Source organism: Gossypium raimondii, chromosome 8 (genome assembly GCF_025698545.1).
Source record: "Gossypium raimondii isolate GPD5lz chromosome 8, ASM2569854v1, whole genome shotgun sequence".
Classification (NCBI taxonomy): Eukaryota; Viridiplantae; Streptophyta; class Magnoliopsida; order Malvales; family Malvaceae; genus Gossypium; species Gossypium raimondii.
The window spans coordinates 7356333-7381543 of NC_068572.1; the positions used below are offsets into that span (position 1 = coordinate 7356333).

At 34.2% G+C, this 25211-nt stretch overlaps 4 protein-coding genes across 9 annotated transcripts; 1 reads left to right on the plus strand and 3 right to left on the minus strand.

Moving 5' to 3' along the window:
• The first annotated feature begins 1029 nt into the window (after positions 1-1029).
• On the plus strand, positions 1030-5968 carry LOC105790610 (uncharacterized). Of its 5 annotated transcripts, XM_012618310.2 has the most exons (12): positions 1065-1274; positions 1416-1544; positions 1736-1847; positions 1994-2199; positions 3300-3409; positions 3965-4033; positions 4137-4252; positions 4365-4419; positions 4816-4936; positions 5202-5267; positions 5413-5507; positions 5644-5968. In XM_012618310.2, the coding sequence occupies exons 4-12, from the start codon at positions 2115-2117 to the stop codon at positions 5743-5745; spliced, it is 819 nt and encodes a 272-aa protein (XP_012473764.1). In that variant the 5' UTR covers positions 1065-1274; positions 1416-1544; positions 1736-1847; positions 1994-2114; the 3' UTR covers positions 5746-5968. The 5 variants fall into 5 exon arrangements, with proteins under 5 accessions (XP_012473769.1, XP_012473767.1, XP_012473770.1 ...); XM_012618315.2 differs by having other exon boundaries at positions 1030-1544; positions 5648-5968; XM_012618313.2 differs by having other exon boundaries at positions 1040-1544; positions 3315-3409.
• Positions 5969-6493: 525 nt separating this feature from the next.
• On the minus strand, positions 6494-9369 carry LOC105790612 (protein mago nashi homolog). Of its 2 annotated transcripts, XR_008198755.1 has the most exons (4): positions 9081-9369; positions 8513-8689; positions 7833-7955; positions 6494-7288 (listed from the first exon to the last, which is right to left on the minus strand). XR_008198755.1 is itself a non-coding variant. In XM_012618318.2 (3 exons), the coding sequence occupies exons 1-3, from the start codon at positions 9297-9299 to the stop codon at positions 7896-7898; spliced, it is 456 nt and encodes a 151-aa protein (XP_012473772.1). In that variant the 5' UTR covers positions 9300-9369; the 3' UTR covers positions 7612-7895. The 2 variants fall into 2 exon arrangements, 1 of the variants encoding a protein (XP_012473772.1); XM_012618318.2 differs by lacking the exon at positions 6494-7288 and having other exon boundaries at positions 7612-7955.
• A 606-nt stretch (positions 9370-9975) lies between these two features.
• Positions 9976-10843, minus strand: LOC105790613 (uclacyanin-3). Its single transcript, XM_012618319.2, has 2 exons — positions 10599-10843; positions 9976-10519 (listed from the first exon to the last, which is right to left on the minus strand). Exons 1-2 carry the CDS (start codon positions 10750-10752, stop codon positions 10140-10142), a joined length of 534 nt encoding a protein of 177 aa, XP_012473773.1. The 5' UTR covers positions 10753-10843; the 3' UTR covers positions 9976-10139.
• A 3419-nt stretch (positions 10844-14262) lies between these two features.
• Positions 14263-17747, minus strand: LOC105790614 (ras-related protein RABD2a). Its single transcript, XM_012618320.2, has 8 exons — positions 17525-17747; positions 16635-16707; positions 16231-16278; positions 16086-16133; positions 15738-15809; positions 15448-15603; positions 15231-15334; positions 14263-14606 (listed from the first exon to the last, which is right to left on the minus strand). The coding sequence occupies exons 1-8, from the start codon at positions 17536-17538 to the stop codon at positions 14510-14512; spliced, it is 612 nt and encodes a 203-aa protein (XP_012473774.2). The 5' UTR covers positions 17539-17747; the 3' UTR covers positions 14263-14509.
• Between the last annotated feature and the right edge of the window lie 7464 nt (positions 17748-25211).

Genomic DNA, 25211 nt, shown 5'->3' on the forward strand with positions numbered 1-25211 from the left:
TTAACCCGTTTTAAGTATATTTTCAAATTTGCTTGGTATGCACGTTGGTTAGACTAATATGATAACAAAATCATGCTAAAACGAGCGGAGATGCTTAATTATGTATCTTTTCCCTTAGTTCCATCCTCATCTATTTATTATGACATAATAATTTGAGGTATAAGATTTTTCAAAAAAGAATCAATTTACACGTAATAATTTTAAGCCAAATGAAGAATAAGCCTATTTATTTCTCTTCGATTAAATTTAGAAAAATTTCAAATAATTTAATTATGAGTTACATATCATATTCTAAGTTCATGATTAAAAATAATATGTAGACTGAGTTTTAACTCGACTGGCATCAACATTATTGTCAGTGCAAGAAATTATAGGTTCGAGTGCGTTGAAACGCATTATTCTCTTATTTAAAAGTTCAAAAATTTATAATAAAATTCATGATAAAAAAACAATAAATATAGAATTGCATTTACTTTAATTTATTTTTCAATAACGATTTAAACATCTTTCAACCTAGGATTAATTTTTAAAAGAATTATAATTATTATACAATAATTTGGTTTTTAAAATATCAAAGTTAAATTAACCAAATCTGGTCGAATTCCATCAATTACTAATATTTGATTTATATTTTAAATTTTAATAATTTATTATTATCTTATAAAGATTAAAATTAATTAAAAGTAAAATTTAATTTGAAATAATATTTTATTTTATAAAAAATCAAACGAAATAAATAATTTAAAAGTAATCAAATCAACTACAGTTTAAATTGAGTTTTTTTTCTCCACCCTAACTTTGGATACTGCATTATCTTCATTTTATTAAAAAGAAGAAGAAGAAGAAGAAGAAGGAATAAATCCAGTGACAAGTTGTTTGAGAGAGAAAAAAAAAAAAACTAAAGTACCTAATCAGTTGGCCCAACCCAAGCACTCTTGCCTTTCCCGTTAGAGTCAATTTTAACTGTTCAAAAGCACAAACCAATGACAATCATTTCACGATGCCTTTTGTAAAAGGGAGCAACGAAGAAAATAAAATATAATAATTTATCAAATTAAATCAGTTTACAAGTTCTCTAAGTAAAACCCTTCTGCCTCTCGTCAAAAAATATATATCCACACCCAGGCTCTCGCCAAAAAAAAAAAAAAAAAACAAACACCGAAAGTAACAGATGCAAGAGAGCGCAAAATAAGGGCAGAGAGAGCTCCGTGGCTTGCAATGGATACCGTCGATTCTTAGATCTCTTAACCCTAGCCATTTTTATTTTTTATCATGTATAGATTCTCAAGATTTTTTTTTCCGGAGATGCTTTCTTGTTTTCTTTTTTTTTTCAAGAATCTTGGTAGCCACTGATCGGAGCTTCACTATGCTTTACTTTTCGAAACTCTATTGGCTTAATTTTTTTTTGTCTGCAGTCTGATCGAGCATTGTTTCTAACGAAGAAATCAACGTTTAGGTTTCATTTGATTCAGTTCTGGCTGGTTTTCTGATTTTACCTGCATTTCGCGTTCTATTTCGTCGTGGTTGCTTTGCTGATTGTTTCGGTACTGTTTGGTTTTGATGCTCTCAAGCTAACTTTTTTTTTTCTTTTATCGTTTAAAGATTTTCTAGATTTTTTCTCTCAAGATTCTTTTTCTTTTTCTAGAATCTAGGTAGCCACTGATCGGAGGAGCTTCACTGTACTTTACTTTTTCGAAACACTATTGGCTTACATTTTTTCCCTTTTTGTCCGCAGCCTAACCAAACATTGTATCTGACGAAGATATCAACGTTTCTGTTCCGTTTGATTCAGTTCTGGCTTGTTTCGATCCGGTTTCCTCTTGATTTTACCTGCATTTCACGTTCTGGTTCGTCGTGGTCGCTTTCTTGATTGTTTCGGCACTATTTGGCTTTGATTATGTCACATCCTTGCCATCTGAGTAAAATTCGAATGCATTTTCAGTTTTTTCTTAATCAGAGTTTAATTCGGTTTCTCTTCTCTCTTTGATTGCAGTTTTGAATTTTGGAGAAGCCTAGAAGTTGTCTGTTAGGGTTTCCAAGAAGAAAGGAAGAGGATGGAAATGATGAAGTGTATGTGAAAGCAGAGAAGGAGATAGGAGAAACGAGGCGTGATAATGGACGATAGAGGAGGTTCATTTGTTGCTGTTAGGAGGATTTCTCAAGGTCTCGAGCGGGGCAATACCTGCCATTCTACTTCTGGTAACTAAGCTCCAACTTTATTTTTTTTTCTCTTTTTTCCCCCCGTGTTTACCTTTTTTTTCCCTAAAAGAATAAAAATATTTTCTATCTTCCACACTTGTACTAGTCTCACCGATCTGCTCTCTCTAGTCTATAATTTTTTTTAATGACTCTTCTTTATTCGCTTATGTCTTTATCTACTCTCTCTGAAGCTAGAAGACGTCCTTTCTTTTTAAAATCGAATTTTCTTTTTTGGCGAGTGAGCTTTGAGTGTTACCGAAAACGATCCCTAATTGTTTCGGCAAGTTTGTTGGTTAACGTGCCGATAATTTTTCTGAGATTTCTTTGAATTTTTGGAAATTTTGATTCCAATGATGAATCCATCTTTCGTTTTCCTTTTTCTTTTTTTAAATTGTTTTATCCTTATTGATTTTATCTCAATAGAGTTTTTTTTTTTTGTTTGGGGGAGCAATTATCTTAAGGGATTTAAATTAATCCAATTTTTAAAGGAGTTTACAGGCAAACCTAGATTAGCGGGCATACTTGCATGACTGTTAATCCGTCGTTCAAACTTTTCTGCGTAAAAAAAAAAAGAAGCTGTTTGTGTTTAATTCTATTTTTGTTCTAAGATCTATTAAATCTAACTTAATTTTCACGCATTCTGTTGTGCAAGTAGATCATTCTTCTCTTATGTAGAAGCCATTCATTAGTATATTTCCAGGCTGCTGCCAGATTCATTCCAGATAAAGTTTTCATGAAGCAAATTCTTAGATCTACCCGTAAATAGAGTATATAAGTCCACATTTTGTCCATGGTTCACAACTTGCTTAGTATTTCAGTTTGTAGGACAATCTTTGTCACTCCCGTAGAAAAGTTTGGGTGTTTAATGATTTTACAGATGCTATGTATAATGAAGATTTTATAGCCTTCTTGACGGGGTGCACACGTTTATACCTTCGCTTTCACTGTTCTAATCTTGGAGACAGAATGGCATTTTTCTCGTTTTTTCTCTCTTGATTTTTTCTTTTATTAGCTGCTGAAGTGAACCATTTTTTGGAATCTGTGGTTGTCTTAGGTACTGGTCCTTTTGAAATTTAGTACAGTGCTTTATTTTGTTACAGCTGAGGTTGTGGCAGGATCAACAGCATGGTTGGGTCGAGGTCTTTCTTGTGTATGTGCTCAGAGCAGAGAAAGTGATGCTCGTCCATCATTTGATTTAACTCCTTCCCAGGTAATGTCTATGATCGGGTTCACCTGTTCAACTCTACGTTGTCAACTATGATGGTCATTTGCCCATTTCATCTGTAATATGTGAATTCCTATCTGCAAAGAAATAGAAATCTGATGATAGGCTATCTCATAAAGTTTTCCTGCTACCCTGTATACCATTGATTACTTTAACTAATGAGATTCTCCTGTTGCTTAATGCTATCTTCTGAACCTAATGTTGCTATACTCTATAGATGTCATTTTGTGACCTTACATAGTGGCCACTTTTCTTGCAACATGATTACTCGTATAGCACTTCAATTACTTTGACTTTTGGGATTGTTTAGCAACATTATTCAACTATTGAAATATGGAAATTGGCATGCTTTTAGGTTTTTACTGTATGAATGTATTTGGTTAGTTAATTTTGTTGTATCATTGTCCATGTATTTGCCTATTTCTGCTAAGCCAGTATGTCTTTCTAGCACCATATTGATTGATTTTTTCGAATATTTCAAAATTTGCTGCTATTGTACTTTTCTGGAACAAAAAATAATCTTTGCATTCATGCTGTCAGGAGGAATGCTTGCAGAGGCTGCAGAATCGTATAGATATTGCTTATGATAGTTCAATCCCTGAACATCAGGTACCCGTTCCAAATGATGCTATTTATACTTTGTCTGCAATTTTGGGTTCCATAATCATCAATCCTGATTTATTCTCTAATTCATTATTGCTGCTTTCCGCAGGAAGCTTTAAGGGCCTTATGGAATGCTGCATTTCCAGAAGAAGAACTACGTGGTTTAATATCTGAGCAGTGGAAGGAAATGGGGTGGCAAGGGAAGGATCCATCTACGGATTTTAGGTAGCATAGCGGCACTCTATTTCTATTTCCCTTTTTTAGCTTTGCATTTCCTCTTTCTCTGAATGACTATCTGTTTGGTAAGTACTTGTTAATATTTGGATTTATCTTACAGGGGTGGTGGTTTTATATCATTGGAGAACCTGTTATTCTTTGCTACAAATTTTCCGGTATGTGCTTTTAGTTATCTTGTGTTGCCTGTCCCATAATGTCTTTCTTTCCTTTGTTTTCTCCTGTATTTTGCGTGGCTTTTCTCTGTTATTTTGTGAATAGAAAAATAAAAAAGGGTACTAAGAATTGAACTATACATGCAATTGATAAGATAAAAAGAGCTATAGGTATAAATGCAAAGATGAAGGTGAAAGGAAAAAAAAAAGGGGGGTGTGCAATGATCCAGACGAGAGCAATACTGCTGTTTCAACATGTCACTAAACATAGCCATCAGGATTTCAACATGGAAAACCATAGCATTCACATTTTTGTTTCTTAAAATCTAGGTTTGGTTGATCTTTTCATCTTTCTTTGTTCATCCAATGCTAAGGCATTTCTGAACCGTCTCCAAACAGAAATCCTTCAAGGATCTTCTTTGGAAGCTGGAAGGTGATCGGTCTGTGTGGGAATATCCATTTGCTGTTGCTGGTGTGAACATCACCTTTATGCTCATTCAGATGCTTGATCTTGAAGCAGGTATGTATCCTTAAAAGTAGAGATGTGAATGCTAGAATTGTTTTCTGAAGGAGGGATCTGCTGAGTACTCAAATTCTCTGCTTTCAGATGACTGATTATATGTTTCTAATGGATAATTATATTCAAACAGCACAATTTTAGTTGATGAATTAAAGTCTTAGACTCCTATATGTGTTTAAGATATGCATCAATTTAAGGCATTCTCATTTCCTTTTGTGAGCATTCTCATTGAGATTGCTATTTGATGCTTTTCATCACTTAACAGTGTCCTTCAATTCTACAGTCAAACCAAGGACAATGGTAGGAGCAGTTTTCTTAAAGTTCCTCTCAGGTAATGCCAGGTTATTTAAAGTTTTTGTTGCTTGTGGTACAAGTATTTCTTTTTCAAGTCATAGTCTTCAATCCAACTTTACCGTTTATATCAAAGTTAGCTGTTAAAATTGAAAACCATGATAGTGCATTTTTGCCCTTGATAGAAAATGAATCAGCGTTTGACCTTCTCTACTGCATCACATTCAAGTTAATGGACCATCAGTGGCTAGCTATGCGCGCATCCTACATGGACTTCAATGTATGTATTCTTCAACTAGAAGGTTCATTTTTGGATATAAGGTCATATTAAAACAAAAAAGACCTCTATTGCATCACCTTGATTTGCCCTCCCATCATTTATGTTGAATAATTATATTGTCTGGTTTTGTCTACAGACAGTGATGAAAGCCACCCGTCGACAACTGGAAAGGGAGCTTCTACTTGAAGATATAACAAGGCTGGAGGATCTGCCATCATACAGTCTTCTTACACGATAATGTTGCTTGCGGTTGAAAGAATGTAAATCAAGTCATTTTGTGATGACGAGATGAGAGATGCATGCTATGAATTGGACATACACGTCGTCTTACTTTTACCATGTACCTTCTAAGCTTAGGCCGGATAAAATGTATATGTGCTTATTTTCGAACAATTGATATTGGTATTGGTGGTGTTGGTATTTGATTTTAAGAAATTGAGGATTTCAGATTTTTTTGTCTATACATTACTTAGGAATTAAAGCTGTGAGTATTAATAACTCTATTGGATCCTGCTTCTTAAATATCAATTGTTCAATCAATGATTTGAAATTGGCAGCCCTCATTAGGACCAAGTCCTTGATTGCCTTCCATTCCGCTAATACGTGCCGGTCACGTACTTCGATGTTGAGTTGGCAATTAGCAAATGGAAATAATGGAATGCATTAAAGGAAGATGATTGACAAGCCAATTGTACCAGACAATCTCTAAAATGGGGCTGAACTTCGTAACGCCTGAAAAATAGTCTAATGATGAATTTCATTCAGGAGAAAAATCTTTGTATCTTACTCTGTCAAAAACAAAAATCATATTTTACAAAAACTAAAAACATAAATAAATTATTAATAAACACATTAATTCAAATTAGTTTTTTTTTTTGCTAATTCTTTGCATATATATTATGTAAATTATTAATTTATTGACAAGTTAACTTCTCAAGCACAATAACCGAAGTTTGAAATTTTATGAGATTGGGATTGGTCTCAGATTGCTAGCTGTGTGATCCGTCATGTATATTGCTGGTATACGACCTCCTCTACTTGTTCAGCTTATAAATGGGGCCATTATAGGCAAGTTACAGTGGCTGAAGCTTTTAAATTTATTGCCTCGAGCAGCTGGAACATTAAATCATAAATTTGGTAATTCTTCTGGCGCATACCTGCAATGTTGCCTCTTGTTATCGATGTGGAGGGGACGTGGAGTTTGCGATTCAAAGTGTGGAAGCAGATTGTCCTGTCCAATAAGCGAAGCTTGTTCTTTCAACTGTCGCTGTAACAGCTTTGAGGTATTTTCTGAGTATGATTGGAGCTCTATGTTTGGAAGCAACGAAATGACGTAATCTTCAAGCAGCAGAACCTTTTATTCAGGAGATCTTGTCTCAATGTACCAGCTGGGCTGTTGCTATTAAAGCAAGAAAAATAAAGGAGAACTTGAGGAACGGAGATCATGCCATATTCATGTTAATTGGTCTACGCCACCTCTTGGATGGAGAAAGGGAATGCTTATTTGACTTCTGTAGAAAGGTAGGATACTATTCAGTCTTCGTAGCGCAGCTTTGGAGCATATTATGGACGGGGTAGTCTGATAACCTTTTAGCTGTTAACGCCTTAAATAGCAGCACTGAAGTCTTGGATATCAGCTACTCGATGCATTAAAGAGTTTTGCAGGCGTCCCTGGGAAATCCTATTCTGCCATGTTCTTAGAGAAGCAAATAGAGCTGCGGACTTTTTGTCTAGGAGGTCGCCATCAACTGATTTCAGTCTCCAAGTTTTAGATATCCCTCCTGTTGGTATTGAAGACATATTGTCCGGTGTTATTACTACTAGATAACAAGCGATGTTTTTTGTCTGGTGCTTCATGGCCTAGTCTACTCTTTTAATACCAAATACATACATACATATATGAAGTATTTGAAGGATTAACTAATTAGTTTCCGCAAAGTAGAGATGAAATTCACCTATAAGAACGTATAACATAAGCCATGGTTGTACAAATTGGTCAAGTTTTCAATCAGAGGTTCAACCTGCTCAATTCATCTACTACAGAGTTTTCACCACTGGCCAATCCATTTTCATGTAAGGATCAATTTAATCATCAAACCAAAGCTAGCTCAAAAAGTTTTAGATTAAAAAGTTAATTCATAATAATAATTCAAGGAATATACCTAAATAGTCAATGGAGAAAAAGGCTTTAATATACCTAAATACCGAAATTTCCATTTCAGACCTACATTTCCCCCCAAAGTTCCAAAATCACTGTAATCACTCCTACAATCATACCCTTAGCTTAACCATTTAAATTAATTAAAAGCAAAATGGAAGCTATACCAATAGCAGGAACAGTGAAAACGGCCCTTGTGACACCTCTGCATGGAAGGGGATTATCAATCTTCAAATAGGCTTGATCTTGAAGTGGAGCGAGATGAGAGAGAACACAAAGCACTTCAAGTCCTGCAGTTTATAAAAATGCGAACAAGGTCAGATATAGAGTCTATATTATAGACAAGCAGAAAATAGCACATCCTATAAACTTGGGATGCATAAGAGAGCCAACATCCGTGGATCAGTATATGCATGAGCACAAGGAATCAGATAAACCACGGAAGAAGCCAGGGTCGAATTCCAAGCATGAAAAGGCATCTAATTACCACCCTTAGATATTATGGATCCTAACTGTGCTGGTAACTCGTTTCAAATAGACATTGTAAGAGGAACAAAATAAACTTTAGCATTGCCTTTCAGCATTGTACTTTTAAAAAAAATAAACAAGAAATCAAGTGCCAAAGCAGAAATAAATTAACAAAAATCAATCACGGAGCATCCATCAATGAAAACAAAACCATCTTTGTTTCAAATTACTGTGTTAGAGAACGCGCGAGGCAACAAACAAGAGAAAGTATACTAGAACCTTTTCCCTATACTCAATGATGCAATACAAAGGCCCAAAGGGGGATCACAACATGACTGAAGAGAGCAAAACAGCAGATTGACAACGTCTATTAGCTGACCTGAACCAGATAATAAAATATACGAAGCCCTTCGGGATCCTTGCTGCTCTGAACATCAACAAGGGACCCAATCTTCGAAGTAGTGAAAGAAATATGCTCATTCCCCATCACAATCTCGAGCTCCTGCCGTCCGACACGGTCGGGTTCTGGCCAGTTGTTGTCATCTTCCTTCATGATCTAGACAAAGAAAGCCGATAGAATTGAACAATAATATCAGGAACCATAATTAATAAAAATTGCAAATTTAAACCATCCTGAGCGTCGAAAGAACTACAAGTTACCATTAATCGAAGAAATAAATAATCAACTAAAAACTAAATCTTTTAACCTAAAACCCAGCTGAGCAATTTGAAAAACTGCAGTAAAATCAGAAAATTACAAAACATTTATATCAATCAGAATTGGAAACAAAAGACAATAAATACAAACTCGTTATTTAAGCAAAACATAGAGAAAACAAGAAAAAGAAAACCTAATTTTTAATCCCAAACCCTAGGCAAAGTTGAATTAAAGGGGAAAAGAAGGAAAGCATTAAGGCGAAGTAAAGGGTTGAAAAATAATAGGAGACCTCGCTCTCGGTGATGATGCGGCGGCATTCCTTGAGAACGGCAGGGGTGAGGAAGACCTCTTTGCGGATCATGGTGTCGTTTTTGTAGTTGGAGTTGTTAGCATATCGGAGCTTCCCGTCCGGCCTGAACTCGAACTCCAAAAATTCGTGCCCAAATTTCCCTTTATGCCCTACGTAGTAACGGAGGTAAAACTCTCCGCTCTCCTCCTCGGCCGCCATTGTTTTTCCCTCTCTTTTTTTTCTTCTAAGATTCTCGAAAAGAAAACAAACAACACTGAAAACTCTTCCAAGTCCAAGGGATTTTTCTGGATATATTGATGGGTCCACTTAGTTATTGGGCCTTCCAAGTTTTGTTTGGGCTGGGCCTTTTAATCTCATCCATGCATAATCTCAGTATGAATTAAGGATGTCCTCACAATTAGAAATGTTAGAGTTGCTTAATTCGAGTATAATTAAAATTTTCTAATTAAATAAGTTAAATTGGAATTGATTAAATAACCTTTAAAATTTTAGGGTGAGTTTAGATGGGCGATTGGGTGCGGTGCAGTGTGTTTAGTTTACTTTTTACCTTATATTACCATCGCTACTTTTACACTAATCGCAGATAAACACATTACCCATCCAAATGTACTCTCAATTTGAATTTACACGTCAACACAAAAAGAAAAACATGTTTTTGTATTGGGTATTATCAAAAACTACAAACTGTTGTTGGAGTTTAGTTGATTTATGATTGACTAATAAAATATAATGATAATGATGTCTTACTGACCCAAACTAATACATCAATTATGGTTTGCTGTCATTGTCCAAGTCTTTAAGATTCCTTTTATCTCTTATAACTTTGACTTCCTAGGCTCAATATATATATATATATATTGTGATGAACAGAGGATAAAAGACCTGTTTTTTAATCATAATTTAAGGCAAATTATTTCGAAGATCATAAAAACATATCTCTCCATCTCTGGTTCATAAAGGAAAAATAAAATAAAATCACACAGAATATTGACGAAAACGAAAGCAAATAAGCCAATAAACAATAGCACTGCCTCTCCCCTAGCACATAATTCCAACAACGGCTCCCAACAAGGCTACCATAAAACCATAATTCACGGTGCTCGGAGCTCCGCTAGGTGTTGACGGGGGAGAAGTTGTTGTACCACCACTCGGGGGAGTCCCGGAAGGAGTGGTGGAACCAGACGGAGTAGAGGGGGTGGAGGGTGAGTTGCCACTAGCTGCTACAACATTGATGGCTAGCTTCATGCCACCAGCACAGTGACCTATGGTGGGGCAAATGAAATACATTGCCCCTGGGTTGGACAGTGTGATGACAGTGTTCCCATCGCTGTAGGATTTAATAGCATTGCCGGTGTTGCAATTATCGTAGTCGCTCTTGGATACTTCCTCCACCGAGTGGCTGCCACCGTAGGTAAACACTAAAACGAAACAAATACAAACAGGGTCATTCATATTGCTATCTTACTTTGGCTTAATTTTGGTAAGGAAGCAACTTACAAAGTGTGTCGCCTACGGTGAATGTTTTCCCTTGAACCCAACTTTGGTAATCTCCGGTCGAGGTCCAACCGCTGCTGTCTCCTACGGTGTATTGCTCGGCAAAAGCCGCCGGAGCTGCTAGGAGGAGGAAGAGGAGGGCTGCTGCTAAACCCATAATGTTTTAAAGTTTAAAGCCTAACTTTAGTTGGAAAAATAAAGGACGGTGAAGGGACTCTTAGCACGTTACGTGGTGCTATATAGAAGGCTGAAAGTAAGATTTATAGAAGCAAAAAGTCAAGCAATTTCTCTGTTATTCTTACTAAAGCCAATAATTAATGTTAGCTTAATTAATATTCTTCCATCTTCTCCTCACCAAATCGATTTGAATATATATATTCAAATTATAAGAAAGAAAAAAGGGTATTGCTGTATAGAATTGAATGGGGTGAAATTTGCAGAATAAAAATCAACATTTATTTTTATTTCCAATTTAATTTTAACACAAACATTTTATCATTACATTACGAATTTGGTGAAGTCATATGTACCTATTAGATAAGAGTCAAAAGTTTCTGCCTAAACAAATGCAATCTACAATCTCTAACCTAACCACCTTTGGAGAACTTGTGTAACTGATGCCTTGTTTATGCACCAAATTTATGTCTTAAATTATATTTTAAGGATCTAATTTGGTTTTATTCGTGATTTTTAATTTTATTTATGTACTTCAACTTCGCATAAGTTGATCTTTCTATTTTTATAATATTATTAATAATTAACACGTTCAAATTGATAACACTATTAGTTATTGCTATTAAAATGATAATGTACATCAGTCTTTCATGTAAATTGTTGAATATTTATTGTGCGCTCAAATAACATTAAAAAAATCTACTTCATCACTTTAATGGCCGTAATTAATTATTTTATCAATTTAAACCTAAACAATGTCAAATTAAAGTAAAAAGATCAAATACTAAAATTTAGCATAATAGAGGGACTAAAACCATAATTAGACCCAGTTTAATAAAAACCCTAACCCGTTGGCCATTACATCACCAACCAAAAAGATGCTAATCAATTCAAACATTTAATGTTATAATAATAATAATAATAAGAATAATAAATCATTGCATTCCTAATATCTGTATGGATTGGTTAGCAATTGGCATATGATGAACTCACCATAACTGCATTTTATATTTCTGAAAATTATTGGAGTATTAGTTATCATATGATAATGGCCATGTACTTTGAAAATGAAACCTTGAAGGAGTTGGTGGAGTTGGTAAAACAGCCCCCTCCTTTGTTTATCTTTAATAATCTATATTTAAATATATTATTTATATTCGTTTTACTATCTATGTTTAGGGTTTGTGACTGTATCTTCTAACAAATAAAATGTTGAAAGAGTTGGTAAAACATCTCCCCTCCTTTATTTATCTTCAATAATCTATCATTAAATGTATTTTTTATATTCTTTTCATATCCGTTTTACGATCCATGTTCAAAATTTGTAGTTGTTCCTTCTAATAAAAATATGTTGTGCCTTACTATTGCACCCCGTCACTTGTTGGTAAATATATATTTTAATTATACTTTTAAACTATTCATGGGTTCAACAATGTTAATATATAGTATTAATGTATAATTATATAAATTTAATTTTATTAAAATATGTATCATAAATTTTGTTACTATTTTTAAATGTTAAAACAGACCCATTTACACCTGTTCATATTCCTTTTGCTACTATTGTATATTGTTTTTCCTTGTATTAAATCATTAGATAAAACAATTTAATTTTTTAATATTTAAATTACTGTATATTTAATTCTCAAATTATTTAAATACCGGGACTTGAATTCTATTTATATTTTACATTGGTTTTTTTTATTAAAATTCACTTTTTAGATCTTATAATTTTATTCAAATATTTTCAAATATCGAATTAACCTTTAAATTTCATCCTTAAACAAATTCAGTGTAATCTGCTGGAACAACTTTGGACGAACAAAACTGATGCTTTGTTGTTTTTCTTTATAAGCTCATCAGGCGACGTAACAGAGAAGCATCCCCAATTCAACGTTTCGGCCAAACTTTATTGCAACCCAATCTACAGACAATGCTAAATTATTCAACCCTTTTACGTAATGAATTTAGAATTTGAATTGTAGACGTAATTTGTTTGGTACTGAATAGATTGGTTTTTCTTATGAAATTTAAGGTATTAAATAGTTTGTTCGGTATCTATTCTCATATAGATGATGAATATATAATTTTATCAAATTATGTCATTGTATTTTTATTATTATTTATGTCTGGCATCAACAAAGAGGAGATATAGAGGAGGAAATTGTGATGCTAATGGAGGTGGGTTTCCCTATTAGGGTGGAGAGCCAGAGATTATAGAGAGTGAAGGTGAAGAGAGTATAGAGACTGGGTGCTAAAGGTAAGTTGATAGACTGTAAACAAGTTTGCTAGGGAGTTGATACCATCTTCATCGTCTTGAGGACTATTTATAGGCGACGTCCTATGTAGGATGATACTAACGTGTTGGATCCATAATTAGGTTATCATTGTGGGATGTGTGGGGCAAATGTCTTTGATGAGATGGAGATGTTTATGATGGGACATATCTTATTATTCATTTTAATATGGGGCAAACAGCAGTTGAACCCACATGGGGTTTAGTAACAAAAAGAATTATCTTTTTAATAGAAGATCGGATGTCTAAAGGATTGAATGATTAGTTTCTTTGGATGGTTATGTTCCGCTTGCTATGTGGCTAAGACAAGGAGTGAGGCTTCTGGTGACTTCTCGATCTATAGCAGGTGGAGTGTGACCTTCCGTTCTGCAATGTGTCCCTATTAATTGGTAAAGTATAACAATTATTATCAAATTAGGTGCTGTTAATGCTATTAAATAATTTTAAGATAAAAACAAATTTGTTATAACGAATTAAATTTTGTGATTTTACATTTAAATCTCGTATTGAACAAATTTAATGAAATTAGCATAAGATAATTTATTAATAACAAGGGCTCTATAATGGCATGGCTACAATGGCGTCAAGTCAACTTCTAGGGCTTCATATCTTTGAAGATCCATCTGTAGAAGCTCTCCAGCTACTCCATGATGATGGGCAAGACGGGGATTTGCCAAGATTTGTTTTGATGTACACTGTGTAAGCCTCTATTGCAGCAATATATATAACTTATATGATTTATTATTATATAATGATTACTTCTAACTATAACTTCTCAATCAACCTCTAGACGTTGTTGAAAAGCCACGGCTTGCCTTCCCCTCACGATTGGGGTTTCCAAGCTGCCTTCTATGGAGATTTAAGCGTCTTTCTTTTTATAATGCTCTTTGCTTTTGATGGGTTCTGCTTTTCCCCTCTGTATCCCATTTCCTTGATGATAATGATGACGATTAGTTGGTTGGACATAGATGTTAAAGGGCTGCATCCTGCCTGGCTTCTAGTCTAGCCAAGGGAAAAGAATTGGTTCACCCCACATTGCCATCCATGGCCTACCTCAAAAGCAAGCAAATTATAATGCCCACAATTACCTAAGATTCCTTCCAAATTTTGTTGATCTCTCAACCCATTTTCAATCACAACCTTTTGACAATATATTTATTTAATTATGTAATTTAGAAAACACTGTGACATACAGGCTTGAGAAAGAACACTAGTATTATTTAATCAACAAACAAACAATAATACATTGTACAAGCCTTCACGTTAACCAAGTGTGTAGAAATGAATTATATCCTCTACTTCTGAGGTTTTGTTCATATGAAATAAGTTTGGAACACTGATGAGGTTAAGAAAACACTTGAACCTTACACACCGTGCCGCAACTGGCAGCAGCACACTGCAGAGGAAATAGAGAGAGCTTCCTGCTAACTCATCATTCCATTTTTTAGGAAGAGCAGCAGCCACCCTTTTGTGCAACAGGCTGTCCTCGGATTTGTACCGTTGGAGGCTTTGCATTGTTCATGGCTGGTTGGCTTGCCATTCTGCAATTAGAGACAATTTTAAAGAGCAATTAAAAAGAGCTAAACGTAACCAACGATCAGTAGGAACCAAGACTTTGCGGTTAAATTTCAGAGAACTGAGTTTATAGATCTATACTTTCTTGTATAAGAGTGAGCAATAAAGCAAAACAGCCTAGAAATGCCATTCAACTGCACATAGCTCTCCAGACCACAATGACTTTTTTACTCTAATTGTATTATTATTCAAATAACTGATATTACTAGACTTTGCAATTGACCGAAATGGGTTAGTTTTAAGTCTACTCAACTTGGATTTTAAAATTTTCAGTATCATTTCATGCTCAGGTCAGTTTTTGAGTTCAGGTTGTTTCAGTTTCAGGTCATTTTGGATCTAAGTCATTTCGGGTTTTGCCATTCGAGTTCAAATAGTTTTGGGTTAATTATTTAGGTTATTCAAGTTTGGATCATTTTGGATTTGACTTATTTCGGGCTCAAGTTAAACCGGTTCAAGTTGTTGACTTTTTATTATCAACTTAGGTTAGATCAAGTTTAACTTTGAGTTAATTATTCCGAATTTTCAAGTTCATGTCAAAATTGACAGGTGCAGATATTACTAAAACTATTTAGGAAAAAGAATACAGGTACCTGTCCTTGATGGAAGCAGCCATGGCCATGAAAGCCTGTTCCACATTAGTTGAATCTTTTGCACTAGTTTCCATAAAAGGTATGCCAACTTCATCTGCAAGTGCCTGAAAAAAGAAAAGTAGCAATATGGAGAAAGGGATGGAGCAATGGATATGCAGTATAACACCAAAAATTACAATTTGATAATCACGCAGCTCTTCCTAAAAATAGCAAGTACCTTGCCTGTTTCGTATGACACAACTTTATTCGCTGTAAGATCACACTTGTTTCCAACCAGTATTTTGTTAACATTATCACTAGCATAGCGATCAATTTCACTCAGCCATTGCCTAACGTTATTGAAGCTTTCTTGGTCTGTCACATCATAAACAATCTAATACAGGAGCAAACAGCAAAAGGGAAATGAAAAGAAGGAATAAAAAAAGTTTAAGAGAAGCATACATAAGAATTGGAAAAACCAAAAAAGGAACCGCAATGAGAAAATCTAGAAAGGAAAAGAACACTCACTATTATGCCATGAGCCCCACGGTAGTAGCTGCTAGTAATTGTCCTAAATCTTTCTTGACCAGCAGTGTCCCACTGTACATTGAATCAAGAGCAAATTAACTAGTTAATCATCAAGAAGCTTTAATGCCAAGAATGCCAAGTGTCAAGGATTATGAGCAATTTTGTGGGACTAAATTAATAAAATGGGAATATACAAATGGAAAAAAAAAACAGCCAATAAAGAGAAGCAGATGAGGAGACAACTCATTCTACAACAAGGAATATTACCTTGATGACCTACGATAGAAAATATTCAAAGAAATGAAATTAAATAAAAAAGGAATAGCAGTACAAAATGAAAAAACATACAATTTGAAGTTTAATGGTCTTCCCATCCTGCTCCACAGTGCGTATTTTCTACCAAAAATAGAAAGCAAGAAGACAAGAAATTAGAATAATTGCTATAAATTTTGGCACTTAAAAGTCAAGCTAACAATAAGGACTGTGTACTCACAAAATCAACCCCAATGGTGCTTATGTAACTTTCTACATATGAATCATCCTGCATTAAATAAATTACATAATGATCAGTTTCAAGATTTAGTCCCGCATAACCATCTGAAAATATCTGGAGACTTGATATTTCCAATATAAAAATATATATATAATTCAGCTACCAAAATTGTCCTCCATTGAAATCATAACAATATTTCACCATGTGAAGTACAAATTTTATTCTCACTATGCAGTATATAAGCAATGGAACATTTAAAGCAATTATTACTCATTAGTACAATCCATAACATCAAAAGTGAATATAAAAATAAAGGTGCTCATACAAATATCTTGAATGTGCAACAAAACTCTAAAAAGTTAAGAGATTTAATCTCAAATGCCAATTTAAGTCAAGAAACTTACAGCAAATCTCAAAAGAAGGCAAGATTTTCCAACACCGGAATCTCCAATAAGAAGTAGCTTGAAAAGATAGTCACTGCAAAAGTGTGCAACCACAGATAATGTTAACATACTTCTCAATGAAGTAAGAACATGATATCTCCAATTATACCACGCATAACAAAGAGTTGATTTCCATAAACGAGGCAAAACACACAACACAAAGAGACTATTTCAGAAACCAAAACTAAAGTTGATATTGTCAGCAATAAAAACTCAGAACACCAAATTATTTCCCAAAGATCAACCCAAACAATTCCACGTCATCGACAGTTGAATTCTTAATTTTGTTGGTGCATCAATATAAAATTCATTTCAATTCCATTCAAGTTAGAGCAAGTGAGCACATGTTTCCTACATCACCCTTGAAAAGGTAAATCAATGGACACTTTTTCGAGTTAGATTTGCTTCTTCATCACAAATAATCGATTTGGCAAAGACATCAGAACTTACAGTATATCTTAATACTATTTAAAATCCATTTCAAACCAAAATCCATTTAATTTTTTTTATACCATATAGATACTACAAAGGAAGGGCGTGAAAAATTGAAGAACGCATCAAAGCTCGCATCTTTTCCTCCTTTTTTTTTTCACTAAATCCCAGAGAGAAATCTCAGTTGGAAATAAGATAACTTTAGAAACAAATACAGACGAGAAAAGAAAATCCCAATTCCATCAACAGATCTAAGAGCAAAACCTAGCGACTTTCAACACCGAGAATTATAGTTTCTTACAAAAATTTCGAGCGTCATCGCACCACCAAGAAGAAAAATAACGTCACAAAATAAGAAAACAGCGCAAAAAAAAAAGAGTTAAAAATACTACTAAAATAAAAATAAAGAGAGAACTTACTATTCGGGATTCATGGTAGGCTGAAGAAAGTGGAAAGATCGAAGGATGAGATCGTCGAACTCGAAATGAAACTTCCGGCTATAGATCACAAAGATCTGACACCGTTTTGCCGGAAAAAGTCGGCTGGAGTAAGAAGAAGAAGAAGAAGAAGAAGAGAGATAAAAGGGGGAAAAAGCAGAGATGAGAAGACACGCAAACGCAAGAGGCTGGGAGTCAGAAGCCTGAAGCAGAGAGAGTATATTTAAAATTGAAGTAAACGGCAATTCTTCGTTTGGTTCTAAGGAACTCTTTGGATCTGGGTCTGGCATCGATTGAACTGGGCCATTGACGGTTACTCAAAAAACAAACAATAATGGGTCTGATCAAGCTCCAGTGTTTGTTTTTGGGGCTGGGCTTTGTGGCTCACTTTATTACTGTTTAAGAAAAATGCAACGGGGGATTTGAATTTTTTTCTTTTTTAAAGGTAAAAAATTATAAATAAATAAATTTCCTTTGCAATTTGTTACTCCAAAAAAAAAAATCATCAAGGACTAGTTTTTCTTTCCTTTTTTCTTTAATTTTTTCTAAAATATTATTTTATTATTTTATTTTATTTATTGTCTCATAACACACAAAATTAAAAAATCTAAGAAGTGATTTCACTCAATACCCCTAAACCCTAAACCTTATAATCCAAACTTCCCAATTGCACAAAATTATTCTTTGAAAAGTCCTTGCAATTGATTGAAAACCCCAAGAATAATTCTCAGTAAAAAAATAATTTATTGAAAATTCAATGATTTCGAGAAACATAGGTTCAGATGTATGGAGTAAACTTATCGATTTAGGATTTAGTAATCTCTTGATTGTAGGCTCACTTTTATACTTTTTTTTCCCATTTTTAGTCTTTAAAAAATTGATTGAAAACCCATTTTAATGTCATCTTTCACCAATTTACAATGCTTAGGGTGGGTTTGGATGGGCGGTGCATTGAACTACGGTTAGTGTAAAAACATTGGTGGTGGTGATATTAGATACTGTAGTGATACTGTAATGTGTGACAAAAAATAAGCTAAATGCATTGCACCATACCCCACCGCCCATCTAAACCTACCCATAATTGGAACAAAATTCTTACCTTCCATTATGATGATATATGCCACCAAAAATACTAACGCATTATCAAGGTTTAATTTCCTTATTATTCTTCTCAATTATTTGTTATTATTAATCATTTATTATAAAAACTCAGTTGTAATGGTCACTGATATTGAGGGTACAAATTTGGCAAAGATTGAATAATGTTGGCCATTGGCATATGCCTCTCTAAGTGTCAATGCAAGGATAATGCTAACGCTTAGTTTGGTTCAATGTAATGGCAAAGCTATTACAGGACGGTTCTAATTTCTATAGTAAAGTAGAGGTTTGATTTATTGGAATGCTTAAAACGCCGAATGGCGATTACAACTTCATTCCGAAAATCGTTGAATAGCCATTTAGGGGAGGAGGTGTCGAATTGGCTATTCTAGCCTCTCCATCGAATGACCTTCTTTTCCCTTCCGAAAACACCCTCACACTAAAATTTCTCAACGATTTCACTTTTTTTTTTCTTTAGCCATCAACAATCTTTTGCTCAAATCAACCTGAAAGGAAGCAAATCAACTTGAAGGCCAAAGACCTACACTTCGTTTACCACTCCTAAGCGATTCCAACCCATTACTAGAATCGCCTGGTGCTCAGTAAGGCCATACTTGTTTTGATGGTAAATTTTTTTCTTTCTCTTGAATAGAAAAGTAAATCAATGGCTTATAGTCGTATTCATTCAAGAAGTTATCCATTATCTACATGGTCCAAAAACAAGGCTGATAAATTGAAACTTTCAGGTTTCATTTTCCTTTTCCAGGTTGCCATCTTATTTTACTGAACATTTATAAATGAAAAAGGTTGAATTTTTTTCATTAGGTCATGGGTTTTCAATTTGCAAAACTCCCTATGTTAAATGTTCACAAAAGCTAGGTGAACAATCACTGGGCATTTCCAAAGTTGAAGTGGGTCTCATTTAAAAGATTGAATTCAATTTATCAAAATCTTGAATTAGAAGCCCAAAGTTACTAAATTTTTGAGGGTGCAGGAAACCAATGAAAATGGTTGGAAAGAAAGAGCATCACTTGTGGAAGAAAAGAGATTTAGCTGACTCTAGACAAAAGGCACTCAATCTTGTTAGAATTGTAAGTTTAATTTGCTTATTTGTCCTATATTGGGTATAGTTTTTAGTTATAGTATGGATTTAGCATTTGAAGTTTAATTTTGATTTTTAATGATGTTTGTGTTGCATTTGCTTTGTGATTTCACTGTTACTATATACCCACTGATTGAAATATGTTTTGTACTAATGTTGTAGGAGTTATTCTATTATTTATTAAAAACCCATTTTATTGAAATTTTAGGAGCCATTTTATTTTTTCTATATAAATTAGGGCTATTGTTCCTTCTGCAACCATGGAAGACTTTTGCTACTAATCAATAACACCATTTGCAGCTTGAACCAAACTTGCTTTATTTTGCAGTAGCTGCTTGAACCAAACTTACTTTATTCTAGGCATGACTTTTGATTGCAATCAATTTCTTTTTCGGGCTTAATTTATATGTAGTTTTAGTTGTAATGGTTCTTGGGTTTGATTGACTGTATGATTAATTTGGTGCAGCAGATACAATATGTAAAGACAAAGTCAACTTGTATCACCAAAAATGATGGAAACTTTGTTCCCAGAGAAAATAAGAAGAAGCAAGAAGAAAAAGGTGACAACCTAGCGTTTTAGTTCTCTGAATTGCTATATGCATAATGCATAGTCCTTATTGACTTAAAGAAAATGGTTTCTCCTGTATTTCATTTTCTTATAATGTGAATGTAATTATTGCAATTAACGTGTTTATATTTTTCATCATTAGTCTGTTGCCTTTTTTACCATAAGAAAAATAGGGGGCAGGGAACTTAAATTTTGCATCTTCCTTTAGTTTTCTTACGCTGAAAGATTCATTGAATGATTATTTGGTGTGCTTCTACTAATTCAACCTATTTGTTCAAGATGCTATAATTTAAGATGTGGCTGTCGGCTTTGTTATGTTTAGTATTTTCTCGAGTTAAAGTAGATTTCATGAAGTTGCTGATACTCAAGTGACAAAGTGGATGTTGAGTGTAACAACCCTAACCCGAATTCGACGCTGGAACAAGATTACGGAGCATTACCGGACTTATAACTTAATTAAATAAACAACTCATGTACAATTCAAATTTAAATCAATAACCATTCAAATTCATTCATATAGTCCCTAATACGAGCCCCCGAGGCCCAAAATAAACATTAAAAATGGTTCGGGACTAAACCGAGTACTCAAGAAATTTTTTGGTAAAAATGTAAAATTTTCGAAGGTACAAGGGACATATGCCCGTGTGGCCAGGCCGTGTGTCTCACACGGCTAAGAGACACTCCCGTGTCTCAGGCCATATGGGCATTTGAAATGAGGCCACATGCTTGTGTCCTTTCCCGTGTCCAAACTAATGAGCATACTAACTTGGGTCACACAACCAGACCACACGCTCGTGTGCCAGGCCATGTACCCTTCGAAATGGCCTCACATGCCCATGTGCCAGGCCGTGTGAAAACTGGAAGGTATACTGACTTGTGCCACACAGCCAAGCCACACACTCGTGTGCTAGGCTGTGTGAAGCTACTGACTTGATTTCTAAGGAAGTTATAGGGGACACACGATCGTGTCACTTGGCTGTGTGTCACACACGGCTGAGACACAGGCCCGTGTCTCAGCCTGTATGGACAAAAATAGGTCATTTTCCAAGCCATATTTCTCACCCAAATTGGTACCAACCTACAAACATCAATATGCATATAAACATAGCATAAATAGGCATTCAAAACCGACCAATGTCAAGTTTATAACATGTAATAATATCATATACCATTATGATACATATAGGCACCTCAAATGGCCACTCATAATCATATGTCTCCAAATATACCTAATTGGTCAAACACATATATGCCATCGTTGTGCCTAATACTTAACATGTATGCCACTCATAAATCTCAACCATTTGGTACCCAAAATACCATTTCACGACCAAGTCATTCACATAGCAACCATACATCATATACTATAAGGCTATTTACATATTTACATAACCAAATTCAAGCCAAATTAAATGGCTAAAACATAACAAAACATATGGGCTTTCAATAGCCAAAAGACCTATACATGCCATTTAACCCAAAATATAAAGTCAAAAGTACCTAACATAGAATTAAACTTACCATATAACCACAATTTAGGTAAGTAACTCAAAGCATAACACAATTCAATTTGGCCAAAGCCTATCACATAATCAATAACCAAGTTAGCCATGTATTCATATAAAAACCGAGAATCATGTATGAATTGGACAATTATTAAAATTCAATATAAATACCTGTACTAGTTCGTATCGAACTTGTAAAATCTCGTAATAACACTATACCCGTTAAACCACTTAGAATATCGTTAGATATGTGGGTGGTACACACGAGGTGTACTGAACTGTAATCCGTCAATTCTTGTACATGTATGCTCATACGAGTGATAAACGGTAAGCTCCTTCAAGTTGAATAATGGTAAGCTCATACAAGCTATGTATCGATAAGCTCATAAGAGCTAGAATTGGTAACTCGAATGACATGTTATTTGTATCCTACGGATTCCTAAGGTTTAAACGAGGCTCGATATTTTTCGTACGTCATCGATTATGCACTAGATAATTATACATAATAATTAAACTATTCACATACATCTATTTCAATTAAAGCATATAAATACACAATTTAATTACACGAACTTACCTTGAACTCGTATGACGAAAATACGATCGTTTAATCTACGACTTTATCTTTCCCCCGATCTAATTCCATACGTTGTTTTTCTTGATATATATATAATGAAATTTAACCAATTTAATCTTTATTCTATTCAATTCAATTCAATTCAAAATTCATGTTATGGTAAAATTACCATTTTGCCCCTACACTTTTGACTTCTTTACAATTTAGTCCCTAGGCTCGTACAATGAAATTCATACAATTTCATCCATAACCAAGCCTAGCCGATTCCTATACATGCATATAGAAACCAAACATTTCACAATTTCACACCTTTACCACACAGTTTACACATTTCTCAATTTAACCCCTAATTGACAATTTCATCAAAACTCACTTAACAAAAGTTGTTTATTTAACAACAATGATTTATTTTATTCCATTAAAATTAAAAAAAACTAACATGCTCTCATGGTAAAACCCTAAACTTTCAACCATTTTGCAAATTGGTCCCCTAGTTAGCTAGGTTAAGCAACAACGATCCCGAAAACATAAAAATCAACAAAAACGGGACATGAAACACTCACCATGCACTAACCAAAATTTGAAGCTAAAAAATGGTTTCTTCCTTAGGTAAATTCAGTTGGGAGAAGAAAGAAGTGAAAAAGAAGATAGCTTGGTCTTTATTTTATTTATTTTATCATTAATTTACCTAATTACCATTTTACCCTTACGTAACATTAAAAACTACTCAATTACCAAGCCATGCACATGCACTATCACCTTTAATGGTCTAATTACCATATAAGGACCTCCACTTTAATTTTCTATAGCTATTTAACACCTTTACGAATAGAACACAACTTTCGCATTTTACGCGATTTAGTCCTTTTTCACAAATTGAGCATACAAACGGTAAAATTTCTTAACGAAATTTTTATACCATAATTATATCATGATATTGATCATAAAATAATATTAAAATAATTTTTTAAATTTAGATTTGTGGTTCCGAAACCACTGTTCTGATTTTACTGAAAACGGGCTGTTACATTGAGCAAAGGACAATGAGCTATGATGGGAACATATGACACCCTTCTACTTTCATTGTGGAACATGGTTTTATATTTTTTTACATGCACACAATCATTCAATCTTAAAGCTGTTATTTTCTAGGAACACTAGGTCCATGCAACTATAGGCCTGCTTCAGTAATCTTTATATTTATGCTCAAGCAGCTCAAGAATGCTCTCTTTTAGCAGGTGAACGATTCAATGAGATTGTGGGAAGCTCATATTACATGGCTCCAGAGGTTCTTAAATGTAATTATGGCCTAGAGGTTGATGTCTGGAGTGCTGGAGTTATTGTTTTTATTTTACTTTGTGGTGTGCCACCATTCTGGGCAAGTTTGTCTTTCTATTTTCAAGTACTTCCCTTTTTTTTTATCTGACATCATGAAGGTTATATCTCGAGATAAATGTAGAGACAATGTGTGCTTCGGGATTTTGGATAAAGAAAAGAGAGATATAAAGAAAAAAAAAACTTTTAAATTATCTTTAATCTTATGTGTCAGGAGTTTGATGTATTCTTTTGCATACGGTTCACTATCTACTCTTTTACTTTTAGAAAAATAGATATAAACTAAATTTCTCGTGTTTGCATACAGAGACTGAGCAGGGGGTGGCACAAGTAATTATTCACTCTGCTATTGACTTTAAGAGGGACCCACGGCCAAAGGTTTTGGACAATGCAAAGGACCTTGTAAAAAAAATGCTTAATCCTGATCCAAAGCAGCGTCTTACAGTATAGGAAGTGCTTGGTAACCTTTTGTACATGTTACATGCTTTATTTATGTTGATATATATTTTCTATGCATGAAAAATCATCCCAAGTATTGTATGCAGAACATCCATGGCTACAAAATGCCAAGAAAGCACCCAATGTTCCGTTGGGTGAGACTGTGAAAGCTAGGCTCAAACAATTTTCTATAATGAACAAGTTGAAGAAGAGAGCTCTAAGGGTAATAATCCAAATAACTTTGGTAGTTTATCTGCTTTTAAGTTGCATGGACCTATAGTTTCTACATTTAAGACAAGCAGAAGTTAGTTTTTATAAGATACATGAGCAAATGGAAATACGATTCTACTAGTTGATTTCCAAACATTTTAATATTTTAACATGCATATTGCATATGTAAAAAGCGATTATTTGCAGGTATTTTATTAAGCCTCAGATGTCTATGTGATTTTGACCATTCAAGTTTATGCCAAGTGCAACATTCGGGAATCCAAGATCTTATGATGACCGACATCCGTAACTTCCAAGTATTTACACTGTACATTCAGAAGAATGATATCAAATTTGATTTGTTTTCCGTTACCAAGGAAATGGAAAAACAGGTATCTATATTCACACTGATGTTCCTTGCAAAACACATCTATCCTTCTTTTATATACTTTTCAAATTATGTAAATTGAGAGTATCGTTCCACTTGGATTTGGATTTCTTTTTTCTTATGCATATCATTAATTATTTATCCTTTGTGTTGTCAAGATCGTATATGAGTTTGACTTTCTAAGAGAAGCCAATGCTATGGAGAGAATTCGCTATTTCTTATACGAGAGTAACATAAAGAGCTGAGTTTTTGAATAACATAAAATGAGGAATGACTTTTAAGACAAATGGATTACGGATCTCAGCTCCTTCTATATTTATGTCGAGTTTTCTTCATGTTTTTGAATAGCATAAAGAACTATGAGTTTTTGAATAACACAAAATCAAGGTTATGGTTTTTGAATAACAAAGGACTATGAGTTTTGATTTTTATTTCACATATGGAAAGA

Excerpts from the sequence above, each read along its gene's own strand:
- LOC105790613 (XM_012618319.2), bottom strand. The coding sequence starts at position 10,752 with ATGGGTTTAGCAGCAGCCCTCCTCTTCCTCCTCCTAGCAGCTCCGGCG. Across the intron at positions 10,520-10,598 it reads CACCGTAGGCGACACACTTT|TGTTTACCTACGGTGGCAGC; the intron begins GTAAGTTGCTTC and ends GTTTCGTTTTAG.
- LOC105790612 (XM_012618318.2), bottom strand. The coding sequence starts at position 9,299 with ATGGCGGCCGAGGAGGAGAGCGGAGAGTTTTACCTCCGTTACTACGTA. Across the intron at positions 8,690-9,080 it reads GCATCATCACCGAGAGCGAG|ATCATGAAGGAAGATGACAA; the intron begins GTCTCCTATTAT and ends TTCTTTGTCTAG. Across the intron at positions 7,956-8,512 it reads TATTTTATTATCTGGTTCAG|GACTTGAAGTGCTTTGTGTT; the intron begins GTCAGCTAATAG and ends TATAAACTGCAG.
- LOC105790614 (XM_012618320.2), bottom strand. Across the intron at positions 16,279-16,634 it reads GCCTTCTTTTGAGATTTGCT|GATGATTCATATGTAGAAAG; the intron begins GTAAGTTTCTTG and ends TATTTAATGCAG. Across the intron at positions 14,607-15,230 it reads GCTGCTTCCATCAAGGACAG|AATGGCAAGCCAACCAGCCA; the intron begins GTACCTGTATTC and ends CTCTAATTGCAG.
- LOC105790610 (XM_012618310.2), top strand. The coding sequence starts at position 2,115 with ATGGACGATAGAGGAGGTTCATTTGTTGCTGTTAGGAGGATTTCTCAA. Across the intron at positions 3,410-3,964 it reads TTGATTTAACTCCTTCCCAG|GAGGAATGCTTGCAGAGGCT; the intron begins GTAATGTCTATG and ends TCATGCTGTCAG. Across the intron at positions 5,268-5,412 it reads TTTCTTAAAGTTCCTCTCAG|AAAATGAATCAGCGTTTGAC; the intron begins GTAATGCCAGGT and ends TGCCCTTGATAG.